Genomic DNA, 13,846 nt, shown 5'->3' on the forward strand with positions numbered 1-13,846 from the left:
AGGTTAACTTTGCATTTCTTGCCTGTCAATATTTCGCATTTCGGTGTATTGATTTTTGTTATCAGTAAGGAGGCGTGATATACTTCGAATTAAGGCTGGCTGTATTATGCGCTTACGCTTTCAAACGCATATGTTTGCAGAATGTGGAGAACCCATCTGTTCGCAACTTTGAATTTTCTTCTAATTCTTAGGAAAGGTATATTTTATTAGTATTCATTTCAGCATTAACATTTTTGTTCTTTTGCTTTATTTTAATGTATACACTTACATATTCAAATATTTCATATTTTGTCTTTACAGGGGCTGCGTTTAATCCTTGTGACGATGGAAACCATTTTCTACTTCCAAACGCAGGATGGAGAGGGACAGCATGTAAACGCACCAGAGATACCAGTATTTGTGACAGATATGTTGAAACAGGTGCGAACAAATGGTACAAAGTCTTGGGTCATGACGACAAAAGTCCACGAAAAATGGCAGAGGAAATAGCTGAGATGTTTCATTGTGGAACGGATTATCCATTATATCTTCCCAATGGTAATATCCACTTGCATTTAGTGAAATACTTATAATGTTAAAACGATTTTTTCCAACAGGAAAAGATATGGGTTATCTATCTAAGATATTCGACTTTTAAATTACCTGAATTTTAACAGTGCGCAGCTAATCTCTAAGTTAAACACTAAAACTTTTAAGAAACAGATGTTGTTTTTCATGTCCGTAACTAATATTGTCACCAATTAGGCGGCACTATATATGCAAACAGTTCACTAACCTGTGCTATCGATTCAATTAAAACTCTGCATTGATAGCAGAAATACGTTACAAAGATCTTTAATGACAAAATTCTAATTCAATAATTTTATAGAGAAAAAAAGTATCATAAAATTGACACTTTATTATCTATAGTTTAAGAGCTGTCATCATTACACAAAAGCCCACACTTTTAACGAAATAGGAATACTTCTAGAAATTTATAGAATTGCTAAGAGTTGATAATAAGATTGTAACGTCATTGTATATGATAGTAAGATTTCAATATCATAAAATATGATTTTTTTATATGTCAATATCTTTACAAATTGTACTAGCCTTTTCAGTTAGGTTTCTTCTTTCCTCGATGGCGGGAAAATGAAGCTGTACTACATGCAGACACATCTAGAATCTGCAGAAATATAATTTAACATGCATAAAATACCTTGTACTTGTTACTCTAGAATTACTGATAAAAACAACATTTTTATAAACTTAAACATTTAAAAAGATTTTTAATTTACATTGTGCAAATGTTTTGCACACCTTGCAGATGTATATTTTGTCGCGACTCTACATTTGCATCTGCAACAAATAGCCTAGGTCTATCTACATTAGAACGGCCAGAATTTCAATCTTACATAACTATTTTGTCATTAAAAAAAACCGCATATTTATACACATCTAATAATTAACATTCTTTCTAAGACGAAATTGTGTGATATAACCAACATACAATAATCATTAGATAAATATAAAAATATAAACTATAATTTTTTTTTATTAATTTGCTAAAAAAAAGATGTTAATTGCTGAAGGACCTACAATGTATATTTTCGTGAAAAAGACTGTGGCATGAAAACTTTATGTATACATTTCGGAGGAGGGGTTATAAATTTTAACATCATCGTACAATTCTGTTTTCATCCACGTATTACGTAATCATACATGTACATCGATATTCTACACATTTGTTGTAATGTTGTATCAACTGATCGATCATGTATTGAACAATATAATTTCAGAGCAACTGTGTTAATTGTACCTGACTATCTTGAATAGATGGTAATGACTGATCGAACATATGAAAAAAGAATCTAGAGATTTCAGAACATATTGTAGGTTCCCATCCAACATCGGACGGAACAATTGTAACGAGGAATGCCTGCCTGCATGTTGGTGCTGACAAATGCAAGGAGCAATACGCTGTACAGATTCTGAAATGTGGAACGTTTTTCTTATATAATTTATCTCGACCAAACAGTTGCGACATAGCATACTGCTTTGGTAAGTAATACATGTTTAATCTTGAGTTTTGAAATGGACAGTGTTAATATAATTATGTATTTTAATTTTCCATTTTTACACACAATACATATTACGTATATAGGCACCTAGCATCGATTTTGAAATGGGATGGGGGAAAACTCATACAAAAAATCTTATGAAGGAAGCAAAATGTAGGTGGCAGAAAAAAAGTTTTTAGAATGCCTATAACTTCATTTTCACTGTTAATTTCCCTATCTTTACTTCGATTTCTTACATTTCCACAAGTTGAAAGGCCATCTCCATAGTAATTCGGGCATCCCCGATGCTTCGTGCGTTTACTCAGACATTTCGAATAACCAGCCAAACGTTTACTATCAGTTTCCAGTCTCTATTATGTAAACAAAGCAAATGGCATATGTTCGTGTTTGTATAGATTGTTTTCACTGATTAACACTTCGTTTTCCTATTTTGAATTATGTAACTATCCGGGCGTCTACTATGGCCATAATTTCACAGTGTCTTGATTTGACACTTCTCTTTTTTTGGTTTAAACTTAGCAATCTAGATGTAAAAAAAAATGACACTAGCTCTCAACTTACATTACAAAAAGCTGTGGGATCTATATTTTGATTATAACATAACATGATATTTTTGGCTGAACGTTTGAAATATCTTAGTTAGGCAATTTATATATTAAGATAAGGAAAGATAAATTTTAAAACTGAAATCATGACCATGTTGTTTCATTGTATTCAGAAAAACATTTGTTATCATATATCATTTCAATTTTATAATTCGAACAGGGGAAAATGAAACTTGTTCAAAACCTGGTGAGTTTAATAACTTATACTCCAGCTTGTTTTAATGTTCTTTTCTATAGACAAATAACTTTTCTCTCCATTTTTTTTACATTGACTTTTTTTCCAAACGTGCAATTCAGATCCATGCGAAGAAAAAAATCGATTGACCCTCCTTGTGTCGGGAGATCGATCAACTAGCTGCAAAGACCAGTCGTTAAAACTCTGTGACTCTGTCTTGCGAAGCAGTTGGTATAGACCGATGAAGAATTCTATTGATGTCAAAATGGCGAGCTCTTGTGTTGAAAGATATAGCTGTGGAACTGAGGAACCGATCTGGCTGAAAGGTATTATATGATAGAGGATTCTTTAATAAATGGAGAGCTGGACAGTGGTACAGTTTAAGAATGATTTCAAATGATTTCAAAATAAAAAATCTAAAATGTAATCACTACACAATTATATTTTAACCAGCATAAATTTATATCTCAGAAATCTGAGAATCATAAAAAACATACCTGTACAAACCATGAGTGGAATTATAGTTATTACTTTTCGAATACAGCTTGAATTATGTTTTTAAAGATATAATTGTATTAAAGTGACCGACATTTGTTAAGTGTATTGTTATAGTCTTAACTTCACAGATCATTTTTCTAAAGTAAACAATTTTGTGTACGTTGAGTTTGGATACAAACGGTACACGATTTACGTAAACAGAAAAATAAAGTATAAAGGTTTCACACTATGGCTTATAAGAACTCAGAAACTTTCCTATCATATACCTTCCGAAAGAACATGAGTAGTGGCTTACATGTACACAGGTTGATCGTTTTATCAAATCTACAGCTAAATTTTAATGTATCAACTGACAAGTGGTCAGAAATAGAAATACCCCTTGTGTAACCGAATGGGGACAAGAGAGTTTACCTGAATCGAGCGAAGATAAAAGCTGAATTTCTATGTGTATGACAGAAATTCAGTACGGTCGTTCCAACAATTAGGTTAATTTTCTGTTGGATATATCTATTGTATAATTGTTTATAAAATACTAAAACTCGGGATGATAGATTTTAGAAACCATCTTTTTCTAAAAAATATTCATCCATATTTTGATTCTTGCTAATTCCTCAGGAGCAGAACCAACTCTAGCTGATAAAACAGTTGATATGAAAGCCTGTGTAACAGTAGCGAAATCAGGAGCCTGTTCTTGTGACATGGAAATCGACATTCAAGTTCGAAATTGTTCATCATACCTTGTTTACAATTTATCTTCAACTCCCAGTTGCCCCCAAAGATATTGTTTTGGTATTTAAATTTCAACAATCTCTCTCTCTCTCTCTTTATCCTCTCTCTCTCTCTCTCTCTCTCTCTCTCTATCTCTCTCTCTCACACACACACACACACACACACACACACCACCACCATACACGCAGTTTTATTTCTCAATACGTACTGTAAATTCCTAATTAAACGCGAGGAATTAATATCCGCGTAAAATCGCGAGAAGCATCCCTCGCGGATTTTAAAATATCGCCATTATTTTCTGAGAGTTGAAAACTAAAAGAAATTAAGGAGAAAGTTAAGCGTTCGCGATTTTATATTCTCGCGATTTGATACAAACCAGCGGGATCGCGGAATTAAGTACTCGCGTAATATAAGGAATTTACAGTACTCAAAACCTTTTTTTAAAACAGGACAAAAGGGACAATGCCATGAGAATGTATATGGTGAGTAAACTAAATCACATATTTAGTTAAATGAAAATGCATGTTTTGTTTATTTATTTACAAATTTAAGATTCTTTAAATCATCGGTAGTTGTCATTTCCTGAATACTTTTTTCATTTATATCATATGAATAATCTATCAGTAAATAAAAAAAAAGGCGTATAGATACCCTAAGTGGACCTTACACTGTTACTGTGCTGTACTTAGATTCCAATTCCATGTGGAAGGAACCTTCAAAGATCGTGCTAATATCTCTGGCCATGGTGATAGTACTCGCTTTACTTGTCATTCTTGGGTTTATGATACATAAAAATATGTAAGTAAATTAAATCCAATTTGAATATTAAGAAGCTATATTATCGATAATGAAGTAATTAATTATAATGGTATATATTTAAGTTTCAGACCAGTGGTAAAAGTAAATGTACAGCCAAGCATTAAAGAGAAAGACAACCGTGATGCCAATTTGGACGATATAATAAAACCGAAATAAATAAACACATTAAAACTCAGTTAAAACACCGTTTTCTTAAATATATGTTCAATCATCTATTAATAAGCTCGTGCATACATAGTTAATTAAGCAAATGTTTGTTATTTGAATAAATATTTCAAAATTTTAATTTTGTAAATAAGTTGCTTGTACAAAATTTGATATTTCATATATTCTCATTTATTATACTTTTGCATGTCTTTTTTATAAATGTTTAGGAATTAAACTGTTTTTCTCTTGATAATGTTCGTTGTGAAATAATTTCCGTATAATTTGTCCACGGAATGATATCTGACATTATGATAAATATATTGAATAATGTTTTATGACAAATATTGCAATATGATTAACATCTGAAACCTTTTTCAAATCGACATTACGTACTTCATCGTGAAGTTGTTTATAGTACACTGAGAAGACATGACCGTTAATGTCATGGATTGATAGATTTATAAAACTATTAATATAACATAGCATATGCGACGGAACCGGGAAGGCTAAGCCCCCCCCCCCCCCAAAAAAAAATGAAAAAATATATATCTTGTTGAACATATAGACGTTGTCATAATGCATTAATCAATCAGTTATTTAAAAGGGCACCACAAGTATTATATTCCTATAACAAACTACCTGAGCGATTCCTGGAAAAAATAAATTTAAGTAACTGCATTCTAAAAATATCGTTTACTCACCACACGAATTAGGATTTTGAGGAATAACAAAATGGTTTTCTTTCTTTTTTAATTTGGCTTGTCGAATATCGAACATGTCCACCCTTACATTCCCCCTTCATTGTTTCCGAGACCTATGGATGGATTTTTTAACCCACCATAGATAGCCACGTCTATGTGATAAAATGGCTTGGAAAGGAAATTGATTGTATATTAAATTATTTTTTTTGTATTTAATATACGTGTAATTTGAGAGTTGTGAAACAAACATTTGTTTGATAGTTGTGTAAACAACATTTAATATTGATTTGCTGATTTGTTAGAATAATATTTCTAAACACAATTGTAATAAAAGAATTAAGTTTAGAAATTAACCTCTAACATTTGTTTTTCCTTTGATACAATATAATAAAAGCGTAACTAAATGTTCATAAAACACCATCAAGTGTGTAAAATGCATTGAAATAATCCTACGTATATTTCTTTTTACTTTAAGCTCAAAAGTGCGTAAAGCTCAAGTGAGCTATTCTGATCACATTTTGTCCGTCGTTCGTCTGTCTGTCCGTCTGTAAACGTTTTACATTTTGAACTTCTTCTCTAAAACCGCTAGGCCAATTTCAACCAAATTTGGCACAAAGCATCCCTATTGGAAGGTAAATATAAATTGAAGAAATGAAAGACCAATCTTTATTCACAGCGGAGAAAACCTCGAAAGTGTAGAAAAAGGGGGTGCATTTGTAAAAATTTTCTTCTCAAGAACTACTGAGTCAAATACAACGTAATTTAGCATAAATCATCCTTATGGGAAGGAACATATAAATTGAAAAAATTAAGGGCTAATTCACTTTCAAATTTGAGTAATTTACGAAAATAATAATAAGACAGAGAGAATGGAGGTCAACCAATTTAACTTCGTGCTCGATATTTCATATATTGAAAACCAGTTTAGAGGTCAGAAGCAGCCATCTTGAAGTTGAACGGAGATGAATTTAATTTGGTTGTTGTGAAACAGTATACGTGCGAAGGGAATATTTGAAACATCCAAAATATATTTGTACCATTTATGTGAAGTAAATTTAGGTTAAATATTTCAATGCGTTGACATTTTCTTTAGTGACGGTGGGTTTAGCTTGTTTTAATTTTCGTTTAGCATGTTTAGTTTCTTTCTTTTTTTAACTTGAGAGAAACCATCGTCTTTATTTTAGAATTTAAAATTTTTACGTGTAGACCGGTCAATCAGACAGCTGATTGTTAACATTTACCTTCGCTAAATCTGATGCACTGACATAGTACAGAATACTAGAGAGCTCTATTCATTATGTTGGTACATGTAATTCGGTACGATCTCTACTTAATAGTTGATTAATGCATCCTGTTTTATTAAGATGCTCAGCTATTTCAATCTACACGGAGATTAATCTCGCTGCTAGAAATATATAGGTATATATATATGATGAAAGATAAATTGAGTTTGTTTTCTTTGTTTTATTGCATTTTTCTCTTGTTTTAATTGTTTACAAATTTCTATTTACTAACCTGGAAGTCAAGCTTCGGGTTATAAGCAAGATACGGAGCATTACGCACAATGCTACTAGATGTTTGTACACAAAGCAGAGGTTATGCTTTAGTTCGTTTATATTTTAAATGCAGCTATGCTGAATAGGAAATACCAAGTTTAAAAGTAATAAACTCATGTGAACAAAAACATGACACAAACCAAGTTATCTTGCTTATAATTCTACGAAAGTTTGGTTGATCAATAGAAATGTCCTGCCAAAATGATGATATACTGTAACTACTTTCTGATGCCCCTTCTTCAACAATGGCTTGCATAAAATCTACACAACTTTTTGATAGTTTTTCAAACACAAGTAAATGAAAACGACGTCTTTTAAACAGTTTCCATAGTCCTGACACATTTTTTATTTTGAGGATAAAAGCATTATCGGTGATCTTAAAAGAATATTGCAACGGAAAATCATTTTGTTTGTGGACAGTTGTCGTTTTCAATAAAGCTGAAAATAATTGGTACAATAGAGTGACATGCCTGTCAATACATTAATTTGAATTATAGCTCTTTAACATGTGACAACATTTTTCAGTTAAGTTTATTTATCAATCAAGTGGGTTTGGATATGAAACGTCATACGAAATGAATTCATGCCTTGTAAACGACAGTCGTTTATAATGGAGAAGACCAACTAAAAATTTAATTTGAGGAATTCAGTACAATCTTTCTGATGCATTGAGGTACACTTTTCTTCTATCACATATATGATTTTTAAAATAAAATACAATGACTAGTAAGTAGTAAAGGGAGAAAATGAGAAAATGTACCTTTATGCTCTCATGTAATTTACTCGTTTTATAAAGTGATGGGGGGGGGGCGCTAAAATAAAAGGAACTGGAAGTTAACCGTGAACACCAAATGAAACTTTAGTTATTTACTAGACTTTGACCCGTGCGTTCACGGGTTGATATATTGCATATGATATCGGACATTCACGAAATAGATACACCGACACACCGTATTGTTGACATTTACATAACCAAACTTTAAGCAGCTGTTTAGCCAATAATAATGCTATTAATGTCACAACACTCTGCATAGTTAGAATAATCTGTGTCTCGGGACAGGCCTTCACCACAGTTAAAATGTCTCTCATATATACCCGTAATGTAGCAAAATTTAATTATTGTTAATGAAGAATTTAACACTTTTTCACCAACGTTTTTACTCGCTTTAAATTTACATACAATGATGACATTCGGCACTCTCAGGATTGTTTCCTATTAAATGCACTGAGAGTTTATCTCCTGTATTTTCTTTGATGAACAGAATAGAAAGCAAATTTTCAATGACAATTTACACGTATCTGTATTATTGTTTCTGAGTTTATCCATGCAGATGTAATATTGTGGAAACCTAAACTTAGCCTCCTGTGATTTTGCGTGAATGTTATGCCCATGCCCAAGATTGTAAAATCCAAAAAATCCAGATAAGTTCCGGAATTTTTTAAGGAATTTTCGTTGATTATTAATTAGCGAAGCTCGTTTTAGAAAAAATAAAAACAAATTGGTAATCTTCAAGTACCCATGGTGTTTTAAATATAGAAAACAAAAGACAGTACTCTTCCGATTTCTCGGTATTAAAGCCCAAAAATTCGAGTCTATTATTTTAATATAGTAGTATAGATATTGCATATGATCTTATTTTCGGTATTTACCTTATTCCATTAAGGTAAATATGTCAACGATTAGGTATATGCAAAAATAAGTGTAAAATTCGGATATTCATTTTTGGTTAATCTACCGAGGGATCACATGGCACAGTATCCTTTGAACGCCCACATAAAGCCAGTGTTGTTCAGGTGAGCAATGTGGTCCATTGGGCCTCTTGTTACATTGCCTGCCTATTGTTAGTTTAATTTCTGCCTGCATGTTGAACCTTTTCTAACACCAAATTGTTTTAATTGATTATTTACACAACCATTTCATACATGTACATTCAATTGAATTTCAAGATTTTAGAATATAATAGAGTGTTGAAGATAAAATTGTATTATGTAAAATCCAAAGAGTCTAAATCATTTAAATATTCACGAACATAAAAGCATTTAAAGTCAGCGATTGAGTTCTGAATTAAGGAATATTTAAATAATAATTAAGTATATATAGTCATAATAAAGTTGAAGACGCTTAAAATGACACACACATACAATTAGATAAATTACGGAGCATTCAAAGTCCATTATTCAAAATAGTACTGTTGAAATTTCTCACATTAATATATCACATCATATCATATCTTATCATATCAAATCAATTTATCATATTATTATTCATGTAACAAGCATCAATGAAAACAAAACGTTTTGCAACAGGCATCAAAATGACAAAAGATAAGTTCAACGGTGATCAGGATTCTAATGGTTAAACTTTGAATCGACTACGTTATTAAAATACACTTTTTTTTACCTTGATTCTTCTGATAAATATTTGTGAACATAAGCGCCGTAAAAATAAGGTCTTTCTCAAGCCAAAATAGGTTGATACGTTAATCCTGGCCACGTATTTGTAAATAATGCACGTTTGTTTACTCTGTGAATGTAATCTAATATGAATCTTTGTCAATAAAAGATAAGTCTATCCTTGGGTTTTAAAAACATTCCCCCTATTAAAGTATTTCCCTCCACGATGCAAATGCATAAAAAAAAATTCTCAAAAAATAAACATTATTTGAAAACTATAGACAAACTATATATTAAAATGAAATTAGCTGAAACGGCTGATTGATGTGGTGATTTATATATCTTAGATATGTTTAAATGAATAAATAGATATTTGGTAATCCTTTTTTATATCAGAAATAATGCATGCTATTTCATTTTTCACCTTGTAAAGCTCCAAGAAAAAAATGTTATTAATAAGTATAAAATTGATGTTTTTTATGTATAGTTCAACAATAATTTCTTTCTTCTTTAAGAATTGGTAAATATACATTTGTCATCATGAAACAACAATCATCAAATGCTAGTATTAAAAACAACTGCTCTTTTAACACATAACGAACATTTTTAAATCCGAAAAAAAGGAGTGTTATGAAGACATTTTTTAAAAAAATGATAAAATATTCTAGTGATAATGACGAAAACTCATCTATTATAAAGCGTAGAGCTTTGAGTGTAATTATATTTTTCACTTTTAAAGAAACTGGATAAATGGCCTTCTTTTCAAATAAGTAATCAAATATTTAATAGTTAACATACACTCCTCATTACTTTTATACTATGATTAGATTTTTATCTTAATTGGCTGATAATACATGGCAAATGATGAATAAAACAAAACAAAAACAATATAAAAAAGGCGTTTTAGATTAATTTGAGATGTGGGCGAAATTTGTTTTATATTAAATAATTATTTCAGTCCGAATTCTAATATTCCAAACTATGTTAACTTCATTCATTATTTAATTTTACAAAAGGTTTGAATGATTAACTTAAGGCAATTTTATTTTGAACTATCCATACTGAACTCATTCTACATGTAAGAAAATGATTTACAGAGGTCAATGATCAAACTGTTGAACATATACTGTCTATTATATTACTTATAAGCAATTATTATAATTTCATTTTAAACAATTATTTGAAAGAAAAAATAAAATAAAAATATACAAAAATCTGTAAAATTACGTTAAGTGACAGATTTAATATTACTTTTGACTTTGAAAATGCCGTTTTGGGGTGGGGGGGGGGGGGGAGGTTATATCAGAAATACCGTCCGCATTTTTCTCTTTCTTGGCACACATTTTGATTTTAAGCCAAATGTCATGAGATGATAAAAATATCAAATGTCATGATCTCAATATTTACTCATTTTATTGATACCAAATGTTTGATAAAAAATTTTGAGGGGGTCGAACTTTATACAAATCCACGTTTGACAGCTTTAATCCTGCGTAAAGAACTTCCTGGACAATAAAACATAAAATACACAACGCACCACGCAGAAGATTGATGTTATATCAGCCAGTTGCATATACCTTCCTTGCAAAAATCGTCCATTGTAAATAATTAATGCTCAACTGAAATTTAGGACAGACAACTTTGCAAATAATCTGTCAGAGTATTTGGGAAAAGATTATCACTAAATATTTCAGATTACTCTTTGACATAGAGATCTAATAACCAAAAAATAGGTCATGTTTCAATGAGATAAACGTGTATAGATTTTTTTTTTTAAAACTTCCTCTTTATTATACCATGCATAGAGTCAATGGTCATACATGTAATAGCATGTTAAATTATTATTAAAAGATGATTCATAGAAAAGAAAATTGATAAATAGCATAACAAATGTTGATTACCATGTTGCTTATGCAAAATAAAAAAAGTAAAGTTAATTGTCATAAAGAAACCCGCAAAAATAACTTACTGTATCTAAATACTAGTCACATACACTGTCAAAAGAAGTGAAAAATAAAATTGTAAGCGGTGAAATAATAAACAATATTTTACAAACTAAACAACATTTTTCGATGATTTAGGTAACTCCATACTCGTAAAATTCTCTGATGAAAGTTGGAAAACAGAACTGATTTCAACTTAACAGACTTTAATTTCATTAAATATTAGAAAAAATATACATGTCATCACACTTTTTGAGATGTCAGATAAACATAAACTAAAGCATATTTTAGCATCAGAAAACCGTACTTTTTTGTTCAAAGTAAAGTCTTTCTAAGCAGACACTTTTTTATCTTGTTTAATTTTATAGTCAACTGTGTTGGAAAACAAAAACAACAAACATAATTTAATATTAACCGTTGGCATAAGAAAAATTATAGATTGTAGACGTACAACTGAAAGAAAAGTCAGAAAAGAGTTATTTCCCCTTAGCATAGATAAAACAGATTTTAAAAATTGGAAATGTAAGATAAAATCTTATCTAATTACTTCCATGTGGTTATATTCACATAAAATATGTTAAATTATCTTGCGCAAATTAAAAAAAAAATACAAAAAAGTATTACATCACAGAGCATTGGATAAACTTTAAATAATATTCTTTTGACAATAATCCATCCAAAGTAATGATATCAATTAACATATATTTCCCTTGCATGATCAGTAAGCAACAATCTGAAACTAGAGGACATTAATAAATTCCAAGATTTCACAAACAACACTTGATAAACAGTCAACAAAACCTCTAAGTGCTCATCCTGGTAATAGAATAATTTAACAATTACGAAAAAAATGTGAAATTTCCAACAATATATGGTATGTCTTTTAAAGAAACTAAGACGCAATTTTAGGTTAACATGTAATTTATTTTATGTATAGAATGATTTACCTGTGCATTTTGAAAGAATTTTTATTGTTAGAAGTCATTAAATAAAAATATTCAATTTTTAAGTAAAGAGAGCTTGAGTTTAAATTTATTTACAAATAGTCATATACTGTAGTAATGCAACGTAAGTAATTTACATTTCGTGGGAAATAAAATCAAACGATTCAATATGTTCATTAATAACAAATAGAAGAAAGCAACATCTGATTAAAACTTATGACAATAAAGAAATGCTTAGAAATAGTAAAAAAACTTAACATTATACTAATGTTCATTTATGAGTAGTCATCTTAATCTCAATGATTCATTTATTTTGCTTTCATGGGGCTACTAGAAACTTTGTTGTAGAGATTCGATAGTTAAGGCACACATTGCTTTGGATAATGTAAAAAAATATTTATAAATGCAACAAAGTTTGCGGTTTTATTGTGTGTTATACATCAATAACATCGCAAATTAAGAGATATGCTTGTCAAGATTGTACAATATATAAATAGTGCCTGTTTGGGAGGGTAACCGTTAAAATTGAACCATTGTCAACCTACGCGAAGCGGAGGTTGACAATGGTTTTCGAGGGGTGTCAATTTCAACAGTTACCCTCCCAAACAGGCACTATTTATTTTATTATACTGAATGTCTTATTTTTAAAGAAAATTTTTCTGCTTTTATATAGAAATGAACTGAATTCTACGGCGAACCGTACGCGCTTAATTTACGCGCATGTAACAATTCGTTGTGTTACCCGTTGCCAAGTGTGTTGCTAACGCTGAGGGTAATAGAACGGATTACCAACTGCGTCTAAACCAATCAGATTTAAGTATTTAACATGAAAGAATAATAACACTGTTTGGCAATTTCAATTATCAAGGTTTCTTCTGTGAGACTATGTGTCGATAGAGAAAAATATATAAAAAGTTCTTCGGAAATTTTCAGAACATTATAAAAAATTAAGATAAATTCTTGTCAAGATTGTACAACACTGTTTGTCAATTTTTATTAACAAAGTTTCTTCCGGGAGATTATATGTCGATAGAGAAAAGATATATAAAAAGTTCTTCAAAACTTTTAAGAACATTATAAAAAAAGTTTTCCATTATTTAGGTTAGATAAGATCAAAACCAATTACTAAAAACAAATTAAAATAAATATTAACAGCAGAAAAACATTATGAATATTTAATAGTTTTAATTCATTGATGGGAATAACATTTGGCTTTTACTCATTAGTGAGGAAGCGTACGGATGAAATAATTGAAATGTGTATTACTGATAAATA

At 30.3% G+C, this 13,846-nt stretch overlaps 1 protein-coding gene across 2 annotated transcripts; it reads left to right on the forward strand.

The window, feature by feature from the left end:
- Positions 1-38: 38 nt before the first annotated feature.
- Positions 39-5,286, forward strand: LOC128161600 (uromodulin-like). Of its 2 annotated transcripts, none has more exons than XM_052824914.1 (9): positions 39-196; positions 301-537; positions 1,876-2,040; positions 2,826-2,852; positions 2,963-3,166; positions 3,954-4,127; positions 4,517-4,549; positions 4,757-4,865; positions 4,949-5,286. In XM_052824914.1, exons 1-9 carry the CDS (start codon positions 142-144, stop codon positions 5,040-5,042), a joined length of 1,098 nt encoding a protein of 365 aa, XP_052680874.1. In that variant the 5' UTR covers positions 39-141; the 3' UTR covers positions 5,043-5,286. The 2 variants fall into 2 exon arrangements, with proteins under 2 accessions (XP_052680874.1, XP_052680875.1); XM_052824915.1 differs by having other exon boundaries at positions 4,955-5,286.
- The last annotated feature ends 8,560 nt before the right edge of the window (positions 5,287-13,846 follow it).

The sequence above is a fragment of the Crassostrea angulata genome, chromosome 8 (genome assembly GCF_025612915.1).
Source record: "Crassostrea angulata isolate pt1a10 chromosome 8, ASM2561291v2, whole genome shotgun sequence".
Classification (NCBI taxonomy): Eukaryota; Metazoa; Mollusca; class Bivalvia; order Ostreida; family Ostreidae; genus Magallana; species Magallana angulata.

Bases quoted from the DNA above. Each gene is read 5' to 3' on its own strand.
- LOC128161600 (XM_052824914.1), top strand. From the start codon at position 142: ATGTGGAGAACCCATCTGTTCGCAACTTTGAATTTTCTTCTAATTCTT. The intron at 2,041-2,825 runs GTAAGTAATACA...TAATTCGAACAG, and splicing joins CGACATAGCATACTGCTTTG to GGGAAAATGAAACTTGTTCA. The intron at 2,853-2,962 runs GTGAGTTTAATA...CGTGCAATTCAG, and splicing joins TGAAACTTGTTCAAAACCTG to ATCCATGCGAAGAAAAAAAT.